The sequence below is a fragment of the Pithys albifrons genome, chromosome 7 (genome assembly GCF_047495875.1).
Source record: "Pithys albifrons albifrons isolate INPA30051 chromosome 7, PitAlb_v1, whole genome shotgun sequence".
NCBI classification, from domain to species: Eukaryota; Metazoa; Chordata; class Aves; order Passeriformes; family Thamnophilidae; genus Pithys; species Pithys albifrons.
Genome location: NC_092464.1, coordinates 20,921,263 through 20,940,386, shown reverse-complemented (window position 1 = coordinate 20,940,386; position 19,124 = coordinate 20,921,263). Strand labels below are relative to the sequence as shown.

The following is a 19,124-nucleotide window of genomic DNA, read 5'->3' as shown; positions in this document are numbered from 1 at the left end:
GAATTTCATACAAATTAATCAGGATTTTTGTCATGCAAAAGGTTGGAAATGTGAGTAGCATGTAACTCTGAAGGATTATAAGAATAACCTTCAAAAAAATACCAGTAACCCAAGAGCAATAGGTTGGTGGTCCTGATGTAGTAACTGAAGGGATGTATGTCCATGGCAGATTTGCAAAAGCAATTTGGATGAAAATATTTGTGCTTAGAACCTAAATTAGCTCCCTACATTCAACTGAGGTTTTACACCTTGGTTTGTTTACTGAAAATTATTTGGTTAAAAAGATGGTGTTGGCTGAAAAGATACTCAGGTGTAGCATGGGAGAACATAAAATCAAAAGCATAAATCTGTTAGGAGATGAAGCAAATGCAGAACAGTATTCACTGTGCTGCTCTGTGTGTCACTAATTTGCAAAATCACAGTCATTTTAGCTCCTTAGGGACTGAAATTTGGAAGCATCAGACTATATTAACTGTAAAGCCTGAAAAAAGAAAAAAGGAATATTTACTAGGCTTCTAATTCTGTCATCTGTATCACACATGACTAGCAAAGTCTGTGGCTGTTCTGGTTTAACTCCATAGAGCAACTAAGTACCATGCAGCCACTCCTGCACCCTCCCGCACTGCTTCCCCACACAGCGGGCTGGGGAGGAGAGCTGGACAATGGTAAAACCCTTGAGTTGAGTTATGATCAGTTTAATAATTCAGATACACTAAAATATGCTACTTATACTACCACTACTACTACTAGTAATAGAAACAAAGATTGCAAAAATATATAGAGAGAGCAATAAAACCCAGAAGAAAGAAATGATGAACACTACAATTGCTTACCACCTGCTGACTGATGCCCAGTCCATCCCTGAAATGCAATCAGTCCCACCTGGCCAACTCCCCCAGTTTATGTACTGGGTGTGACATTCTATGGTATGGAATATTCCTTTGCCAGCTTGGGTCAGCTGTCCTGACTGTGCTCCTCCTGCCCTCAGCTTCTTGTGCAGCAACTCACTGGCAAAGCATGAGACACTGAAAAGCCCTTGACATGGGATAAGTACTACTTAGCAACAACCAAAACATCAGTGTGTTATCAACATTATTCTCATAATGAATCCAAAACACTGCACTGTATTAGCTACTAGGGAAATTAACTCAATCCCAGCTAAAATCAGACAGTGGAACAATGAATTGCTTCTCCTGTGTGCTTGTGCACCGAGGTGTCAAAACATATCCTCAAAACCAAACAAATACAAAACAAATACTCTAACAAAAATATAAATACTGGATGATTAAAGGTGCCCTTGTTTTGTTTCATTTGTTTTCCCCTACAGAATATGGTTACAGCACTATTGCTGTTTTACTTATTACTATTGGATCTATGTTTGGTACAACTCTCATTTTATTTAACTCCTGTCAAGAAATCTATACACTCATTTTACAGCTGTTTGTCGGTTTGGCTGTTGGAACGCTTTCTGGAGATGCACTGCTACATCTTATTCCTCAGGTAAGTAATAGACACTTTGGTGCTTTTAAAATGTAGGCACATATGTGCACGTGCATACACACACGCGCACACACACGCACAGAAAAGTTTTACTTAAACCTGGAGAATGCTCATCTGTTTATAAATAAAGCCTTCTATGTAATCTACCCAACACTCCAATTACATTTTCACTTCATAGTTCAGAGAGAGATTACAAGCAGTAAGAAGCAGAACTCAGTAAATAATGAATTCAAAGAAAATAAGGTTCCTATTTTCAAAAAAGCTTTTCAGAAACCCCACAAGTTTCTAGATATCTATTGATTTCTTTCATTAGGAAGATTCTGTAAAATGTTTTAAGAGAAATTGTTCAAAGGTTATACGGGGCATCCACAGTCCCCTCCACATGTTGTTTCAGAGTACAAAGAACTATCAGCCTAATTAATCCTGCTGCCCGTAACTGTAATAAAATGGGTGCTATGAACTTTTCCTAAATTCATAAAATAAATTTTAAGAACAGGATAGCAGGCAAAATAGAACCAAATTTTCCATGGTGTATTCATTTACTTTTGGCTGAGTCTCCTCTGACATGACACAGAAGTTATGAGTAGATTTCTAGTGGTTGTAGAAAGTGAACTTCACAGCTTCATTTGAGATTCAGGTCAAAATGTTCTTTGTACTCAATGCATCATCTCTGGAAGCAAAACTGGGAGAGTGGTTTAAGGAGGGCAATTCTCAGTGAATGTCAGATAAATGCATTTCTTTCTGAAACACATTCTGAGTGTAAAAGTATTCTCCTTCACCAGTTTAAACTGATGTCTCCAGTAGCCTGTAAAGAGCTCACTGTCATAGCAAAGGAGGGCTGCCATGCTGTGCCCCTGGGGGAAAAAGAATGGAAGCACACCCATCAGTATAAATTGATTTAGGCATTAATTGTACATTAATTAATTTTTGTTTTCACCGAATAGTTAGGGTTGGAAGGGACCTCTGGAGATCATCTAGTCCAACTCCTGGCCAGGTCAGGGTCGCCTAGAGCAGGTGACAGAGGAATGCATCCAAATGGGTTTTGAATGTCTCCAAAGGAGGAGACTCTACAACCTCCCCAGGCAGCCTGTTCCAGTGCTGTGCCATCCTCATTGTAAAAAAGTTCTTTCTTATGCTGATGTGGAGCTTCTTGTGTTTTAGTTTACGGCCATTGCTCCTTGTCCTATTGCTGGGCATGACTGAAAAGAGTCTGGCACCATCTCTTTGCACTCGCCTTTGAGATATTTGTATGTATTGATGACATCCTCTCAGTCTTCTCTAGGTTAAACAGGCTCCTGACACTTTTTTATCTTTGTGGCACTCTGCTGGATCCTCTCCATTAGCTCCTTGTCTATTTTCAATATGAATTTACATATTAGGATGATGCAAGTAATTTTTTATAACCTTGAACACCAATACACTCCAGAGGAAAAAAAAATATACACACACACACACATACATAAAGGGCAATTTCATAAAACATAATGTTGCTTCCACCACTGAGAGATGAATAAATATAGCGGAGGCTCTTGAAAATTAATTTCATCATCTAGTATTTATATTATTAGCTCAAAGCGCAATGTAAATTTGAAAGGACTTGGAAAAGAAAATTTCAAGAATAAATTGAATTAACAACTTGTGGCTTCCTCTAGAAAAAATTAAAACATTGCAATTTTAATGTTTTGTAACTTTATCTCTTTTATTTTAGACTCTTGGTTTACATAAACATGAAGCACAAGACATAGAACATTTCTATGAGGGAAAAGAATATATTTGGAAACTTTTGGGAATAATTGGAGGAATTCATGGATTTTTTTTGATAGAAAAGTGTTTCTTTCTTTTAGTAACACCACATGACCAGGTAAAGCTTTCTTCAATTTATCCTTTAAAAAATCTATTTTGAGATTTTACAGTGCACAGAATGTTAAAATGATTGTGGAAACTAATTATCATTTGTGTGAGTTAAATGAAGCATTGATAATTGCTTTCCTAAGTGCTCCTACCAGACTGCCCTTCAATTTCTATTTTGCTTTGCTCTGTGGATTGTGCATGCTTCATGAATGTGTTCCATATATTTGTAACTCAAAAAAGTAATGGTTAATCGAATGTGTTCCATAAGAGGGGTTATGATTCACTCTGGAGGAGACAAAAAGTCCGTATCCGTATGAAATAGCAATGACAGTTGTTTACCCTGGGCTCTGTTTGAAAAGGAGAAAGACATAGATGTAAGCACAAGATATTTTCAAGTATGATTTCTTAAAATTTCCAAACTGTTTTTGATCTCAATAATTTGAAAATCTAATACATGTGTTGCAGTCAGTAGGACCCAATCTCTTAATAATATCTCCTCGCTCACTGCCATGCTTGTAGTTATTGTGTTGCAGTTGGCTGGAGCCTGAAAATATGATTATGCAGAAGGATATAATGTAACACAAAATGTAGTGGCTCATTAAGTTTCTCAGCATGAGATACAATCTTAATGTCACTTAAGAAGGCTAAACCTTTGCTTGTTCTGTTTTACAGAGTGTATAAAGAATGGCCTAATTTAGATACATGGCAATGAGTCCCTATTTGCACTATCTTTGAGTCAGCCATAAGAACGTAGTGTGAGGTTAACAGAAAAAATTTTGATGATGGTGATATTTTCATTTTTTGGTAAAAAGGAGACCTTTTTGTTACTTGTTTGAGCAAAGGGCTATATCATTATCTCACAAATTTTTATTTTTTTCTACTGAGAACTAGATGAATTCTCAGAGTTAATTTTATATCCATTTCAGCTTCAAATTTTATTTTGATTTTTAAAACAAATTAAGTTTTATCAAACTCTTATGGTTGTCACAGATTTATCTGGTTCACTTTTCAGGGTTTTTTTAAGAAAATAAGTAGTAGGAAATATTGATTCCAGCCAACAGTCTCTTTTAAATAGATTTTGTTTTGAAAAAAAAAATTCTTAAAAATGCTAAATTTTTACAAAAGGCTGAGAAATACTGCACCTGTGTTCACTGGGTTTCAGAACTAATTCCAAAGCATCTTCATTCAGCAGGGCCTTAATTTAGTTAATGGGCACTGGGGACATTCACATGATTTTCCAGTGGAATCTGAATTAAATGAACATTCAGGCAGAGGCAAATCTACTTCAACCATACAGTTGGTAGGTTACCAATATGACATACTTCCATGATTTTATATTTTTCTTTCCCTGTTCCTCAAAAAATTTGAACCAAATTAATGCAATAAATCAGTATTCTTTTTCAGTCTCTATTGATTTGTTATTTCATGACATGGTTATCAAGAATCTGTAGATTTTGACGTTCATAATGAGCTTTAACAGAGATTTCAAGAATGTATATTTGACAATAACTTTAATGAAATGTGTATTAAATTGATGTAACAATTCACTTTCTGTTATTAACATTCTTGAAGATTTTCCCTCCTCCTTTCTTCTAAACAGTTGATCATATGTAAAGGCAGACTCTCTCATGGGAAAGGCTTTAAGATTTTTCTGCAGTGAGAGTTAAGTGCATAATTAGTGAAAAGATTAAATCTTGGACTGTTCTTGAGCATTTTTCCACAGATTTGCAGAGTGACATAAACAAACTGGATATCTGGGAATGGTGCTTACCTCTGAGAAGTTACACTGTTTATATTGGTCTGTAAATAGTATCCACACATATAAAGATTTGCAAACTTAAATTAACGCATAACTTTTAACCTGTTCTCTTTTTTTTTCCAACAAATCAGCTCAGTTCATATGTAGTACCTAGAGTCATACCTAATTTAAATTGGTGTCTCCAGAGATCTATAATGTGAATTCCATTTTACTACTTTAGTTGTGATGGACAAGAGCCTCATGAGTCACTGCTAATCTATAAAACACAGTTGGAAAACTCTGAATTAAAAACAGAGCAGAGAGATGAGTGAAACATATTTACTAATTTGTGAGCCACGTCATAGCTTCCTGTTTATAATGAATGATCATGTCATTCCACTCAGCTGCAAGATCCCTCCAAAGTTCTATATAGATCACATGAATTATCATGGCTTAGCCGGTTTGTACAAGAGCAGCCAATTTTTCAGAATCATGTGATTAATACTAAGACAAACACTGGTTGAGTAAGAAAAACTCATAAATCCTTCAGGTCAGTGATTAGTCTTGCAGTTTTGACTCAGAGTTCAAAGAAGTGGCATGTGAATAAATATTACAAGAGAAGTGGAAAAATTACTGGAATTCATATGACTGGCTGCAATCATGGGAATTAAAGACATTTATTTTTTCTTTCAAATGTAGAATTTAAAAAACAATTCTTTTTTATTCTCTCCTCATACTTCTACAGCACATATTCCACATCACAACCAAGCTAATACCAGCCAATTAACATACTCTATTTTCTAGCCAGTATACATCTCGACTATAGTTTTTCGAGCAGTGGCTGCAGTCTCTAACACAGCACTCTTGTGCTGTTATTGAGTCTTCACAGGCTGCCATAATAGATTCAAGACACTTCTTTTTTTCTTTTTTTTTTTTTTTAGTAAAAAATAAATCCCAAACCAATCATAAATTCAGTTTTTCTAGTTTCAAGGAAAAAAAAATTTGACTTATATCTCCCTAACATGAATGTCTAGTAATTTCTCAAGTCAGAAAGCAAAACCCCAAGGAGGAAGGGAGAGTGAGAGATTACTCATATTCTCCCTTCTCTCCCCACAGCTGCAATATCTGTTAATTAAAGTTTGGGGCTGATGCATCAATTAACTCTGGGACAAGGATGAAGATACTGTCTCTCTCTTCACTTGAAATACGTGGAGTGTACTCATGTGTTGCTATGCCCAGCAACTGTTGCCTGGTGCTGAGCAAAAGCCCCAGCTAAAAGTCAGGGGCCAAGGCACTGGAGGCTGCACCACATAGAAGAAAAACCCCTATATCTGAAAAGGGATGTAACCTACCTACAATCATCTTTCTTAGTCTTGTGTTTTCACTGAGTAACTGTGAAGAACATGAATGCCAAAGATAATCTACCTATTTTTCCTTAGAATTCCTATGGAGACTTTCTCCGTCAGAAAACTACAGTCATCTAGTCATGGCAAAATCAAAACATACATTCTGAATTATAATGTCCTTTTTAGTCTTGCTTTCAGCTTAGACTTTTATGTATTCAAGCAGAAATACAATTTTCTTGGGTTACAACAGTGCTCATGAATGTCTTTCTTCCTACCTGAATTAGACTGCAACCTTTTCTCAACAAGGGAGTTTTCTTTTTCATGTGCTTCTGCAGTACCAATCACACTGCCAGTGGTCGATAAATTATTCTAATGATATCTGTGCAAATAACAATTGACTATCTTTTATTCGAATAGCTTGAACTGAGTTGATATATTCCTGTATGTAAAGCAACAGCTGGTAAAAGCCCCTTAACACTGATCCATTATGTTTGCTTTTAACTAGAGAAGCCCAGAAGAATTTGAATCTGCTGAAGTTCCTCCAGAGACCAAGGCAATCAGCAAAAAAAGTTAGTATCAATAAAAAGACTAGACAAGTAACAGGGAAATCCTTCAGACCTAAGATGGAATTGAAAGTGTGAAGCTGGCTTAGCTCTGTGTTTGCTATGTGCTACGTCACCACATCTGATGGCGCCTGGCTACATGATTTAATCTCTGCTCCAAGACCTTCTCAGCTGCCAGCCCTGTAATTGTGAAGTTCATTAATCTTATGCTGTCCTTTCTTTACTGTTTGTTGTCTCACTGTTGCAATCTATTTTTCTAAAGCTTTTGTTTAAAGGAAAATGCTCAAAAATTAATACAAACCAGATTTTTATAATTGTAAACTTAGCTCAGGCTTTTATTTCTGAAGGTGGTGAAATGACTGTTTTGTTGGCTCACTATACTAATATAATTCTGCTTTCTTCTTTTCTTACACATTAAAGTAATAGCCTCTTTAAACCAGTAATGATTTATTACAGGTATGGAATTAAAGGCTCATGGTGGCTCTCAGATTTAGTATTATCTGTTTTCTTCAGAGAACTTCAGATAATTCCTGTCTTCTGTCTTTGTTGCTGCTTAGTGAAAAAAATTGGAAAATAGAGCATAAACCAAATTCTGCCTTTGACTGTACCTTGTAACCTTGGTAAATTCAAGTTGCAGTCATTCAACTGAAGGGAATAATATTTTAATTTAATCAGTTTATTTATTATAATCAACTTCCTTTAATTTTGTGATTTCAAATCTCGGGTTTTATGTCATTATATTCTTTTAGATTTTTAATGTTCTTCTGTGTTCTTGTGGACTTCATTTCTGTTTCTGAGGCATTAGAAATCTGGATTTTAGTTTCTTCACTCTCAGCTCTCCAGTAGTACACAATCCAGTGCCAGTTTGAGTGTGACTATATAGTTCATCTCTAGATATTTCTGTTCAACTCAATCATCATTACACGCTAAGCACAAACAAATTTCTAGTGATCTCAGTGTCAATTATTCCAAGTAACTAAATCTGGGATAGTTTCTCAGTTACCTTTGGTTTCATTTTTCCCCCTCATACCTCAGTCTTACCTCCATATTAGAAACCACTAAGTGAAATCTTCATAGGGAAGAGGGGGTTATTTTAGGGTTTCGTGGTTGTTTTGATTTGGTTTTTGTTTGCTTGGGATTGGGTTTGAGGGTTTTTTGTGAATACATAATTTCAGCAGACACTGGTCTCTCTCTGTGGTGACCAGTGACAGGATCTGAGGGAATGGCCTGAAGTTGTATCAGAGGAGGGTTAGGTTGGATATTAAAAAAGCTTCTCCACAAAAAGGGTGGTTGGGCACTGGAACAGGATCCCCAGGGAAGTGGTCACAGCACCAAGCCTGACAGAGTTGAGGTAGTATTGGACAATACTCTTGGGCACAGGATATGACTCTTGGGGCTGGTCCTGTGCACGGCCAGGAATTGTATTCAAAGATCCTTGCATGTCTCTTCCAACTGAGCATGTTCTGTGATTCTGTGAAATGTTTGCATTGTTACAGTTCTTTTAAATAGCTAAATGCATAAACATACCTGGGTACCTTGGTACTGAGATAAACTTTTAGGTGCTTTTCCCCCAAAACCAGATAGAATCTGCAGCTTTAAGACAGAAGCTTGACACCTCCAGAACTGTGAGGCTTCTCTGTAAATGCATGTCAAGCAGGACAGCAAAAGGAGTCAGTCACCTCAGATAGCCAGTGAGTGACTACGAAAACAAGAAGCTTTCTGAAGAAAACGAGTCTCGCTGTCCCTCTCCCTATTTATCCACACTTATTCTATCAGTATCTGAAACGACCAAACAGTAGGATTTTATATTTTGTATACTCAGTGACACTTTACATTTACTAGAAATGTTTTTTCCAGTGTGAGTGATGGAAGCATTGAAAAAAATATCTGTATTTGGATAAATGTTTGCTTTAATCTCTGATTCAAAATTTAAGAAGTTTAACCTATGATCGAAGTCCTGCATCCATTAGTTTTTGGGTTTTATAAAAATTATAGAATAGTATTTCTGTGAGTTCTGATCCCCTATTTAAGCAGAAAAAAAAAAGTAGGTTCGCTGAAGAAGAGGCTCTGTAGAAACAGTTAAGGTAATAAGTTAATAGTTTCTGTTGGAATATGGTGCAGTGATATAATTGCCAGTAACAAAGCTGCTTTAAAATAGTCTGAAAGTAAATTAAGATAAACATTCACATTTATTTATACATGCATGTTCTTAACTTTCTGTCAAGTAAGTTCACAAAGCTTACATTGGCAATTGCACCATAATGTTAACCTGATCCCCATGTTACATTACACACAACATGCTGGAGTGAGCTCCAGTAATCATGGTATATTTTCTTCAACAATAAGATACTGGAACAACATAGACTAATAAGATCTCAGAGCAGGCCACAATTTTGTCCTTGCTAGTGCTTATTATAATTCACAAACTTAACATGATGCAGCAATCTATTATTTCTATGTAATTCATGCTCTGCACTATTGATTATAAACTGCCCATAGTGTTTAGAAAGAACTACGCAGACTGTGGACATCCACATCCAGCTCTGTAAGCTGGCAGGAAAATCTAACAAACCTGCCAACTCTTCTGAACCCGCAGAGCTCCCAGGCAACTAGGGAGGATTTTCTGAATACGGTTGTTAGGCTTTTATGTGCTGTGCGTTTTTTTATAATAGTCTGAAGTCTTCACTTCTAGCCAGTTTCTGTAAGAAAAACATCTCCCCTGTCACTATAAAATAGTCATCTCTGAGAAACATTACTGTGAAACTTTTTCATAACTATATTCAGGCTGTTCTGTGCAGCTCCACTTTATCTCCTTAGTTTGTCATATTATGTCTATGTGGGTCATTGAAAGTTAGAAAAATACATACTTAGGGCCCAAATCACGACCTTGCTTCTTCAGGCATGAAACCAACCCTTTTCAAAGTGTTCTGTCCATTCTTTGTAGAGGGAAGCTGGATGAGTTTCCTGAGACATTAGGCAGTCCTGCTTGGAAGATTGTGGATAAAATGAATGAAACAAAGTACAGGATATGGGAGCCAATTATGTGTTGCTAAGTTTAGACATTGAACCTATATGGAGCCTTGTTGCTACTTAAAAGAGATAACTCCCTCCCTGTGCATCCATTCAGCATGCCACCCAGCTGTCTGTGTTACAGACTGGACAGAGAGACTGTCCCTAATTCCTTAGCTTGGTTTCAGTGCTGCCATCACTAGTAGCACCTTTCCACTCATGTCAGATGACTGATCATGAACATGCAGTATGATCTTCCACAGTAAAATGAGGTCACAGAACAGTATGAGAAAGACAAATAGCCCTCTGCACCTACGAGTTGTACTCCAAATAGGAGTACTATGAGCATAACAGCCATTAATTGATTGGAACAAAGTTTGGAAAGGAGCATGCTGTAACCCTGTAGTAATAGTGATACTGTGAGGCTTTGTTGTCTTTCATCTCTAATACAATCTCATAAAAAAACAGACCCTGCTTATATTTAGTATTAGCAAGCTTTACAGGATCAAAACAATCAGATGCCTGGAACCAAATATTCATCTTCACTATAGCTGTGCAATTCTGTGAGTGACAGCGGAAAAACTCCAAAAAACATCCAGGAAAACTTTGTGGGAATTTTAGCCAATAAGAAAGATTAATATAAACCCTTAGGATGTATCATGAGACTAGACTCAAACCTAACTTTTTGTCCAATAGCTGACCTAGTAAGACTAAGGAAGTTACTTCCTGGTATTTGCATCTCTGAATGGTACTGCAATCTACCTTTTTGTTTCAAATATTGATGGGGAAATAGGTTAAAAACTATTTTCCTCTGATTATTATGGCTTCATAATGTTATATGCAAAGTCACCAAAACCCCCAAATAATTAGTAAATAACAAAAATTGCAATATCTATTTGTGTTAAAACTTCCGGACTTTTTATTTGGTTTTTTTTTGTGTTTTCTGAGGTAAGAAAATCAGCTTGTTAGCAATAATGGTCCTGGTGGGTGACAGTCTTCACAATTTTGCTGATGGCTTGGTAATAGGAGCAGCATTCTCATCCTCAACAGAAACAGGTGTGACAACGACTGTTGCTATTTTATGCCATGAAATTCCTCACGAGATGGGTAAGTAATATATATGTGTTTTTTCCCTGATTGGCTTTGTATGTCCAGGTTTTCCAGAGTTCTTTCTTGTATGATATTTGTGGGAATTCTTCTTGATTATAGCATCATGAACTATAACATTAATGTGTGAGATTCCTACTTTTTTTCCCGTTAACAAAACTCATTGCTTCTGTACTCATTATGGGATGCCATCCCATCTCACCTTCTCCAAATGTAAAGAACAGCACGTCAAGAGTGACCTGTTATTCTGTGTACAGACACAAAAATTAATAAATGGTGAGCAAGAGCCATATGTGCATAATGGACTTCCCTGACAAAAAGGGCAATCCGAAAGTTTCAATATGCAGCAGAGCTATTTAATAAAGTATTCCTTACGCTATCCTCATTCCTGCTGCTAGTCAAGAATAATGAGGTAAAAAAAGAAAGTATTTGACTTATTTTACTAATGGACAGGACAGGAAGATTGTTCTATTGAATATTTTTCTCAATTGTGGTAACACTTTCAGCGTGGCTGAAGCTGCTCCTTACATTGTGTTTAGGACCATGTATAAACTGGAAAGTTGAGATGAGAACTGCAGATTCTCATTTCTATCCTTAAATGACTGAAACAAATTCCCCAAACAAAAAGATGAAATGGGGGATTGCTGTAAAACTGGCAGCTTTTTTTGCATAGCAAAGCAAATTGAAATACTCAACAGTTACTTCCAAAGACAGACCTTCTTAATTCTGGGGCAGTGGTGCCCCAGTGTTGAAGTGACATTTTTATACTCACAGAGTGGAATTTTTAAAATCTTCTACTGTGAACGTGTTAGGAAATCTTTTATTTTAGAAGAAAAATCTCTGATGGGATTCTCATTTATGACTTATTACAGTGGATTAAGTCTGAAATAAATGGAATTAAACTCAAACTGGAATCAGACTGGCATAGGTTATTCTGCAGCACCTGTAAAACACTCAAAGACTGTGCTGCAAATATACCCACATTTTTTGAACTGGCAAGTTCCCAGTGGAAAAAAATTTAAAAACTCTGGGAAAACATGTGACTTCAGTTTTGCATGTATCCAAGTTGGAAATGTCACAGAACACCGAGAACTACCAGCAAGCTACTCCTGTATACTGTGTGCTATCTTTAGGAACAGCTAAACAAATACAAGTAAATAAGACTTTTTTGTCGTTTTGAGATGTATGGGTTTTTTTCACACAGGATGGGTTTATAACTAATTCTGCAGAAATCTAAAGGCAGCCCTCTATCATTCACTATGTTTGAATATATCATAAATATTTTCCTTCGTGTTTTATTACCAAGAGTCTTCCAAATACATTTATCAGTTAAATAATAAATTTTCTGTCTCTTTCTCTATGCAGGAGATTTTGCTGTGCTCCTAAGTACAGGGCTCCCAACGAAGATTGCAATTATGATGAATTTTATAAGTGCTCTAACAGCATTCTTAGGACTTTATATTGGCCTTTCTTTATCAACTGATCCATCCATTCAAAACTGGATTTTTACTATTACAGCTGGAATGTTCTTGTATTTATCTTTAGCAGAAATGGTGAGAGCTTCAGTCTATGGTTATATATTCCTTTTAGAATAGCCACATCTTAGATGAGTGTCAAACAAAAGCAGATAGATGAACTTGGAGAGAAAAAGAGTTCATAGGCTTGTTAGGAAGAACAAGTCATCTGGCCCGTGTGTGTACAGTACTTAGAAAAAATTATCTGATGTTGTTCCATATCATTCTCATGCTGGGTGTCATTAGTAAAGAAAAGGTAAAATAAAGACTATTAAGAGGTTAATATAGGAAAAAGGCATAAAGGACATTTAGAGGGAGAAAGGTAAACAATATATTTTTAGTTACTTAGTAAAACTTAAACATTTGAGCCTGCAGGGTTTTTTAAAATCTTTAACAAACTGATTACTTTTTTCTTTTAACTGCCCTTTTATTTATAATTTTTCATCCATTGTTTCAACATGAATTTGCTGTTTATGAACTAAAATGCAAGATGCTTATCATGAACTTCTCCTTTCTGTTTTAGAGAGGTTTGGATGAGCTCTGAAGTAATTCAAAAGTCATCAGATTTCTTCAGCTTTTTCATATTTGTAACATTTTTCATAGTCCCAGTTCACTAGCAATGCTCTGTCTATAGAAAAATAAAGGGTGAAGGTATGCAGTGAGAGAAAGGTCTAAGGACTGTTCAAAGCTCATGAAGAGATGTCTAACTTGTAGCAACACAGAACTTAATTGCCTTTCCAGCTTTGTCACATGGATCTTTCACCATCATGTGTTGATGTAAAGTTGCTTGCAAGCTCCTGAACAAAGAGTGATTAGATAAAAAGGGAGAAAAAACTGTATCTTCATAAATTATTACGGTCTCTCAATTGTGTTCCCTATCACCCTCTTACTTCATGCCTGAGATATTATTTACCAGGTTCAAGCATAATACTTTAAACCTGATATGACATTCCAGTATTATAATCTATTTAAAATCCTAATTGTAATAATTGGCCTTAGACCTTGGTCATATTTAGTCTGTTTTTGCTATTGTAACTAAAGTGAAGTGCTTCTAAGAGCTTAAGAGGGAACTGCCTAAGGATTGTGGATGTGTCAACAGTCCTGATTGAGGTGGTAAAGAACAGACAAGAACACTGTGTACTGAGCTGCAGCTTGTTCTGACACTGAGAAATCTGGAAATAAGGCTGCCTACCTACTGAGCAGGCATGGATTTACTAATGGGGCAAAGATATATTTTTCCTTCAGTGTAGAATTAGCACTCATCAGGGAACCACAAGCTCCTAGAATAATACCATGTTTTCCCTTGAGTCTTCAATGTGCCAGCTGTAAATCCCAAAAGATAATACTGTTCCAGGCAGAGACAACAACATGTTTTCCCTTGTTCTCAGCTTGTCACTATAATCTCGGTGTTGATATGGAGATGACAAAGAAGGGAGAAAGAGGGGAGGATCTTATTTCTTTCAATACTCTTTATTAATTGGTCTTTGTATTTTCTCAAAAAACCGCAGCCTTTGGGTTGCTCACCTACATTTGTCAGAAATGTGAAATATTTTATTTTAAAAATATTATTTATTTTGTTTTAAAAATTATTCATGTAGCACTGCAAAAATCTATAGCTCTGAAAATTTTGTATGTTTGTATAGTACACTGCGAAAAAAGGACCCATTCTTTATTTATTTTTCAACTTTCTGAGAGAAATAGCTTCTATTCTTTGCTGCATTCTCATCTACAAACATAAATCATCAGGGTTGCTGCCAATGGTGTACAAATATTTAATAGCATACAAAACTTGGCTGTAATTTTCAGCACCTGTTTTATGGGCTTTCACATGTTCCCATGCTTGTCAGAGCAGCAGTTAAGCAGAACTGAACAGCCTCACTGGTTTCTGTGTTGAGGAACACTGAGGGGTATGAGTAGAGGTTTGTTGACAGCACAGCACTGTGAGATTGCCACCACACTGATGTTTGTGTAAAACTACTTCTGTGGTTGGTTAAAGGTCTTTAACTTTGTCAAATGGCATTTTAGCTCCATGAGCAAGCAGGGTACAATAATCATTTTAGGAACTGAAAAAAGGACAAAAGACAAAACCATTTATATCCTTCATAATTTTTTACTGAGAAATTATGCAAACCTGATGTTTGCTCTGTCTAACCTTACAAATATGTTCAATTTTGAAGATAGAGGAGTAGTTTTTTAAGTTATTTCCTGGGCTGTTGCAGTGCAATAGCCATGCCATGATACGGTGACATCAATCAGCTTTTATTTTTACAGATAAGCAGGGATGTCACACTAGGCATGGTTACAGAAATGGTCTATGTTGAGAATATGCACATAGTTTAGATGGAGAGAGCAGACATCAACACTGGACATGGAAAGGGTGCTACCTGCTGAGAATTCTTTTGAAAACTTTCTTAGAAACCTACTGTGCATGTGTGTAACTCAAAAATTGGCACTGACAGCAATAAGAGAAAATAATTGAGGAGAAAAAGTTTCTAGTTTTGGAGACCTTGTTCACTCAGGCACGAGGAAGAGGACAAAATAGACTGATTATAAGAACAAATAAGAAAGACCAAATGTCTAGACTAGAACTCTGGATTCAGGCTTAGGTCCTAACTAACAGTTTTTGCTTATATACACAACCAAAACCAGGTGCACTGAGCACTTATAAATTGTCAGTTCAAATTTTGATTTACATTAGAACTTTGAGGTGTTTACACTTGCTTTGGAATAAAAACTTTCTGATAATCGTTAAATGCAGATCAAGTGATTTTCTGTACCATAATTTAAACTGTTGCCTAGTTGTAACAAAGTTCCAGGCATTTGGATTTGCCTGTTGATTTTAGGCAAAACCTTAAAGTGGAGGCAGACTTTTAACTACAGTTTTCTTTGGGGCCCATGCTAGCTTCTAGAGAAGGATGACAGAACAAGCAGCTCCAGAGTCGAGACTCCTCTCTGACAGAGGGAAGGACAAGCATAGCAAACACTCCTGTTAGCCTCCTTGGTCAGCACCACTCCAGTGTCTCCCAGTGGCTGCTGCTGTTACAGCTTCTGTAAAGGGCTCCAAAGAGCAGAGGAACTCAGGAACTTTTATCAAGTGCAGGCTGTGAGTAGAGCAGACAAAACCAACCCAACCAAAACCAGAGGTCAGCACCAGGCCATTGCTTTATATTTATTTCCTGAATTGATGTGAAAGTATTAGCAACCATTAATGTTTTCCCTGGTATCTATAAGACATAAAGCAAAAATATTAAGAGAATTTGAACCTGATGTATCATTTTTACAGGCTCTGTTTAGACATAAATTTAGTTTAAAACTTTGATAAAAGAGACTATGTAAAGTGGAAGGTCAATGTAAGTAGGTTTTAATATGACTATGAACAGGTGTTGATGCTTCGCTTAACTTAAAACTCACAGAGAAAAATATTAGACACAATATTTTTTCAAGCATATTTTAAAAATCCCATTTTCCTCTTATACATTTACTAAAGCCCAAGTAAATAGGAGTGTTGCCAGTTATTTCAGAAGGAGCATGATCAACCCTATATATAGAACTGAAACAAAAAAATACTCCATCTAGTTTATTCCCACAAAAGGAAATCACTAATTTTACTAAATAAGCACTTCATTGCAGACAGCTGTATACATTCAATACAAACTATTGAGAAGTTTACAAATTTTGGAATCTCATTTATAATTCTTGTCAACACTAGTAAAAGAATCAAAATGGGTAGAATTTGATTAATTTAAATATTTCACTGTAAAGATCAGTTTTGTTACAATTTACTGAAAATGCTACACATTAATAACTGTGTTCAGAAGCTCAGCATCTTGAAAGTTATTTGGGTGTTTTTTTAATGAAGTTTGCCTTGTTTTCCCATAGCTTTTTTTTTTCCTCCATAGTTGAATGTATCTGGCTCTCATTCTGGTGTCTTATTCTTTTTTTAGCTTCCTGAAATGACTCATATTCAGACACGGCGACCCTGGTTGATGTTTCTTCTACAGAACCTTGGATTACTATTAGGCTGGCTTTGCCTCTTACTTTTGGCTATATATGAACAGAAGATTAAAATATAAGTTTTCTGTTGGAAATCTTGAAGTACCACTTATGACAGTGGATAGCATTGTTCACAATTTTATCATCTGCTATAGTGATATGTAAATTAAGTTTCTGAGATTTTATATCTGAACAGTAGATAACTATTTTACTTTATTAACCTATTGTTCAGATTTTGTAATTGTTGTGTTTTGGGTTTTTTTGTAAACATGAATGCTTAGAGTTATGTTTTATTTGTTACTGAGCTTACCAGATCCCATGCTCAGACTCACAGGAGCTTTTAATTAGTTTTTATTGAGACTGTTCTAGTTGAATGCACTAAGTGATCTCTGCCAGTCCAATCGAAGAAAAGAATAAAACACTTTTATATGCAGTAATTAAAGTGGACTAACCATAGTTGAATAACTTGAATAAGAAATGGTATTTTGCCTCTTAGTACAAATAATTAAAATATTTGTGTAAATCTAAAAAGCGTAGTGAAACAAAACTGTTAAATGGCATGTACCAATCTCATAATGTCTGCACTATCTACTTTGTCAACATAAAGATCCTCAGCTGTTGTCTCTTACAGGTCCACTGTGGCAGGATTAAAAATAGCAAGCGTAAATGTTGAAGTTTATGATCTAGAAATCTGAGAATACCCTTTTCTGCCTGCAGTAGAGTTTCTTGTACATGTGGTGAAATCTGTGACAGTCAAGCACTGGACTAACTGCTTTTTGCATTATCTCACCTCTGGTGGTTGCTCATAGCAAATGCTCAGGAAGGATTATAAAAAATATGTTTAAATTGTTTTTTACCAATACCCCTTCCAGTCTCCTCAAATGAAGGGATTCCTTGAACCAAATGTTGCTTCTGAGATATCACATTTAATAAACACCAATAGTGTCTTTCTGTCAGCAATTAGCTTATTCATATATATGTGAAGTGCACTGTGGAAAGAGCTTTTTCAATTGTCTAAAGTGCATGTGGCCTCACTGCAACTCATTTCATCCTGAGTGATTTTTGTGTTATTAGTCCTCTTGATATCAAGGGAATTCTGCATAAGTTGAGATGATTCCTTTATTTTAATATTTGTTTAGCAGAATCAAGTCTGAAGCAAATATATAAATTCTGCCCTGATTCTGAGGTTCTGAGAAACTTCCAGATGTACTGAGCAACACTCAGCTCTGTGATTTTGGCTATTTATACACTATCAAATTCTGATGTAAGGACTTCCCCCCTATCTAATTTATACTTTTGTATGTTGTGTTCTTTCTTCCTCCTTTGTTGAGCTGTGTAAATAGGGAGAGCAAGTTACACAAAAAAACATACCTAGCTAAACCCATAACAATACTTTATACAGTAACTTGTTTTGACTCAAGCTTGAAATATGGCTACATTATGACACAATATGACTTTCTCGCAATGTGTCCTGTGTTTATTTGATAGCTCCTGAAGGTACAATTTTTCTCATATTACAGATGGGAACAGAGTCTACTCTCCTAGAATAGGCTGTCAGGCCTGTCAGTTGTCAAAAGCTCCATGGGCATCATACTAACTTATCAAAAAAATATAAAGTTGAAACACAGATCCAAGGCTGTCTGAGTTCAAGAAGTGTTTGGACACCACTCTCAGGCACATGGTGTGATTGTTGAGTTCCTTCCAACTCAGCGTATTCCATGATTCTATCATTCTATGATTGTATGATGGCCCAGATTCATGGGCTTGTGAAGCTTTAGTAATCCACAGAATAATGCTTGGGAAAAAACTCTTAAAGATCATTTTAAGGGTAGATATGCACTCATTTTAAGTGCCTGTTAGTTATGAGAATCTGTAGCAAATATCCCAATGCACATCTAAATGTGAATGTAGACATTTATGTACCTTCAGAAACCTTGTCCCAAATAATTTATCCAAGGTCACACAGGAAGTCTCTGTCTGACTAGGGTAATGAGCTGAGCTCTTTTAAGCCACAAAGTAAGATCCTAGCTTTTTTTATTTAGGCATGCAAATGTTTTGGCTGCTTTTTCTGTTGATGTAACTTGGAAAGGTAAGCTGAGAAGCCATAACTGATGCTTCTGTTTTCAAAGTGTCCATTTTTTAGGCAATTTTTCTTGCTTTTAGTAGGTAAGTTTTTTTTTTAAAAAAGTGGTTTCCCAGTGTTTCATCTGTTTGTATTGGCACTGAGTCCCTCCATGACCTTCATCCATAAGTCAATTCAAGCAATAGCAGGGCATTGCTGGACGTAAGCAAAATCTATTCTTGTATCAGATGGTGCGAATGAATATTGGAAACATTCGTTATATCAAAGAGAAGAGCTGCCATAGTTTGAATGTTTATGTATGCCTAATGTTCCCTACCACAGAAAACAAGATTAACAATATGATCATATTTGGATAATATTGTATTCTGAAATATTTTTCTACTATTTATTAATGTGTCTTGAAAGAGTGCAACTAATTTC

The 19,124-nt window shown here is 36.0% G+C and overlaps 1 protein-coding gene across 5 annotated transcripts in view; it reads left to right on the top strand.

The window, feature by feature from the left end:
* Nucleotides 1–17,577, top strand: part of SLC39A12 (solute carrier family 39 member 12) — a 34,970-nt gene extending 17,393 nt beyond the window's left edge. For all 5 annotated transcript variants that reach the window (XM_071560032.1, XM_071560030.1, XM_071560028.1 and 2 more), the window contains 6 exons: nt 1,328–1,500; nt 3,209–3,361; nt 6,941–7,004; nt 10,956–11,114; nt 12,480–12,667; nt 16,573–17,577. In XM_071560032.1, coding sequence (XP_071416133.1) covers nt 1,328–1,500; nt 3,209–3,361; nt 6,941–7,004; nt 10,956–11,114; nt 12,480–12,667; nt 16,573–16,701 — 866 coding nt within the window. In that variant the 3' untranslated portion in view covers nt 16,702–17,577. The remainder of the gene's footprint in view (nt 1–1,327; nt 1,501–3,208; nt 3,362–6,940; nt 7,005–10,955; nt 11,115–12,479; nt 12,668–16,572) is intronic.
* Nucleotides 17,578–19,124: the final 1,547 nt, after the last annotated feature.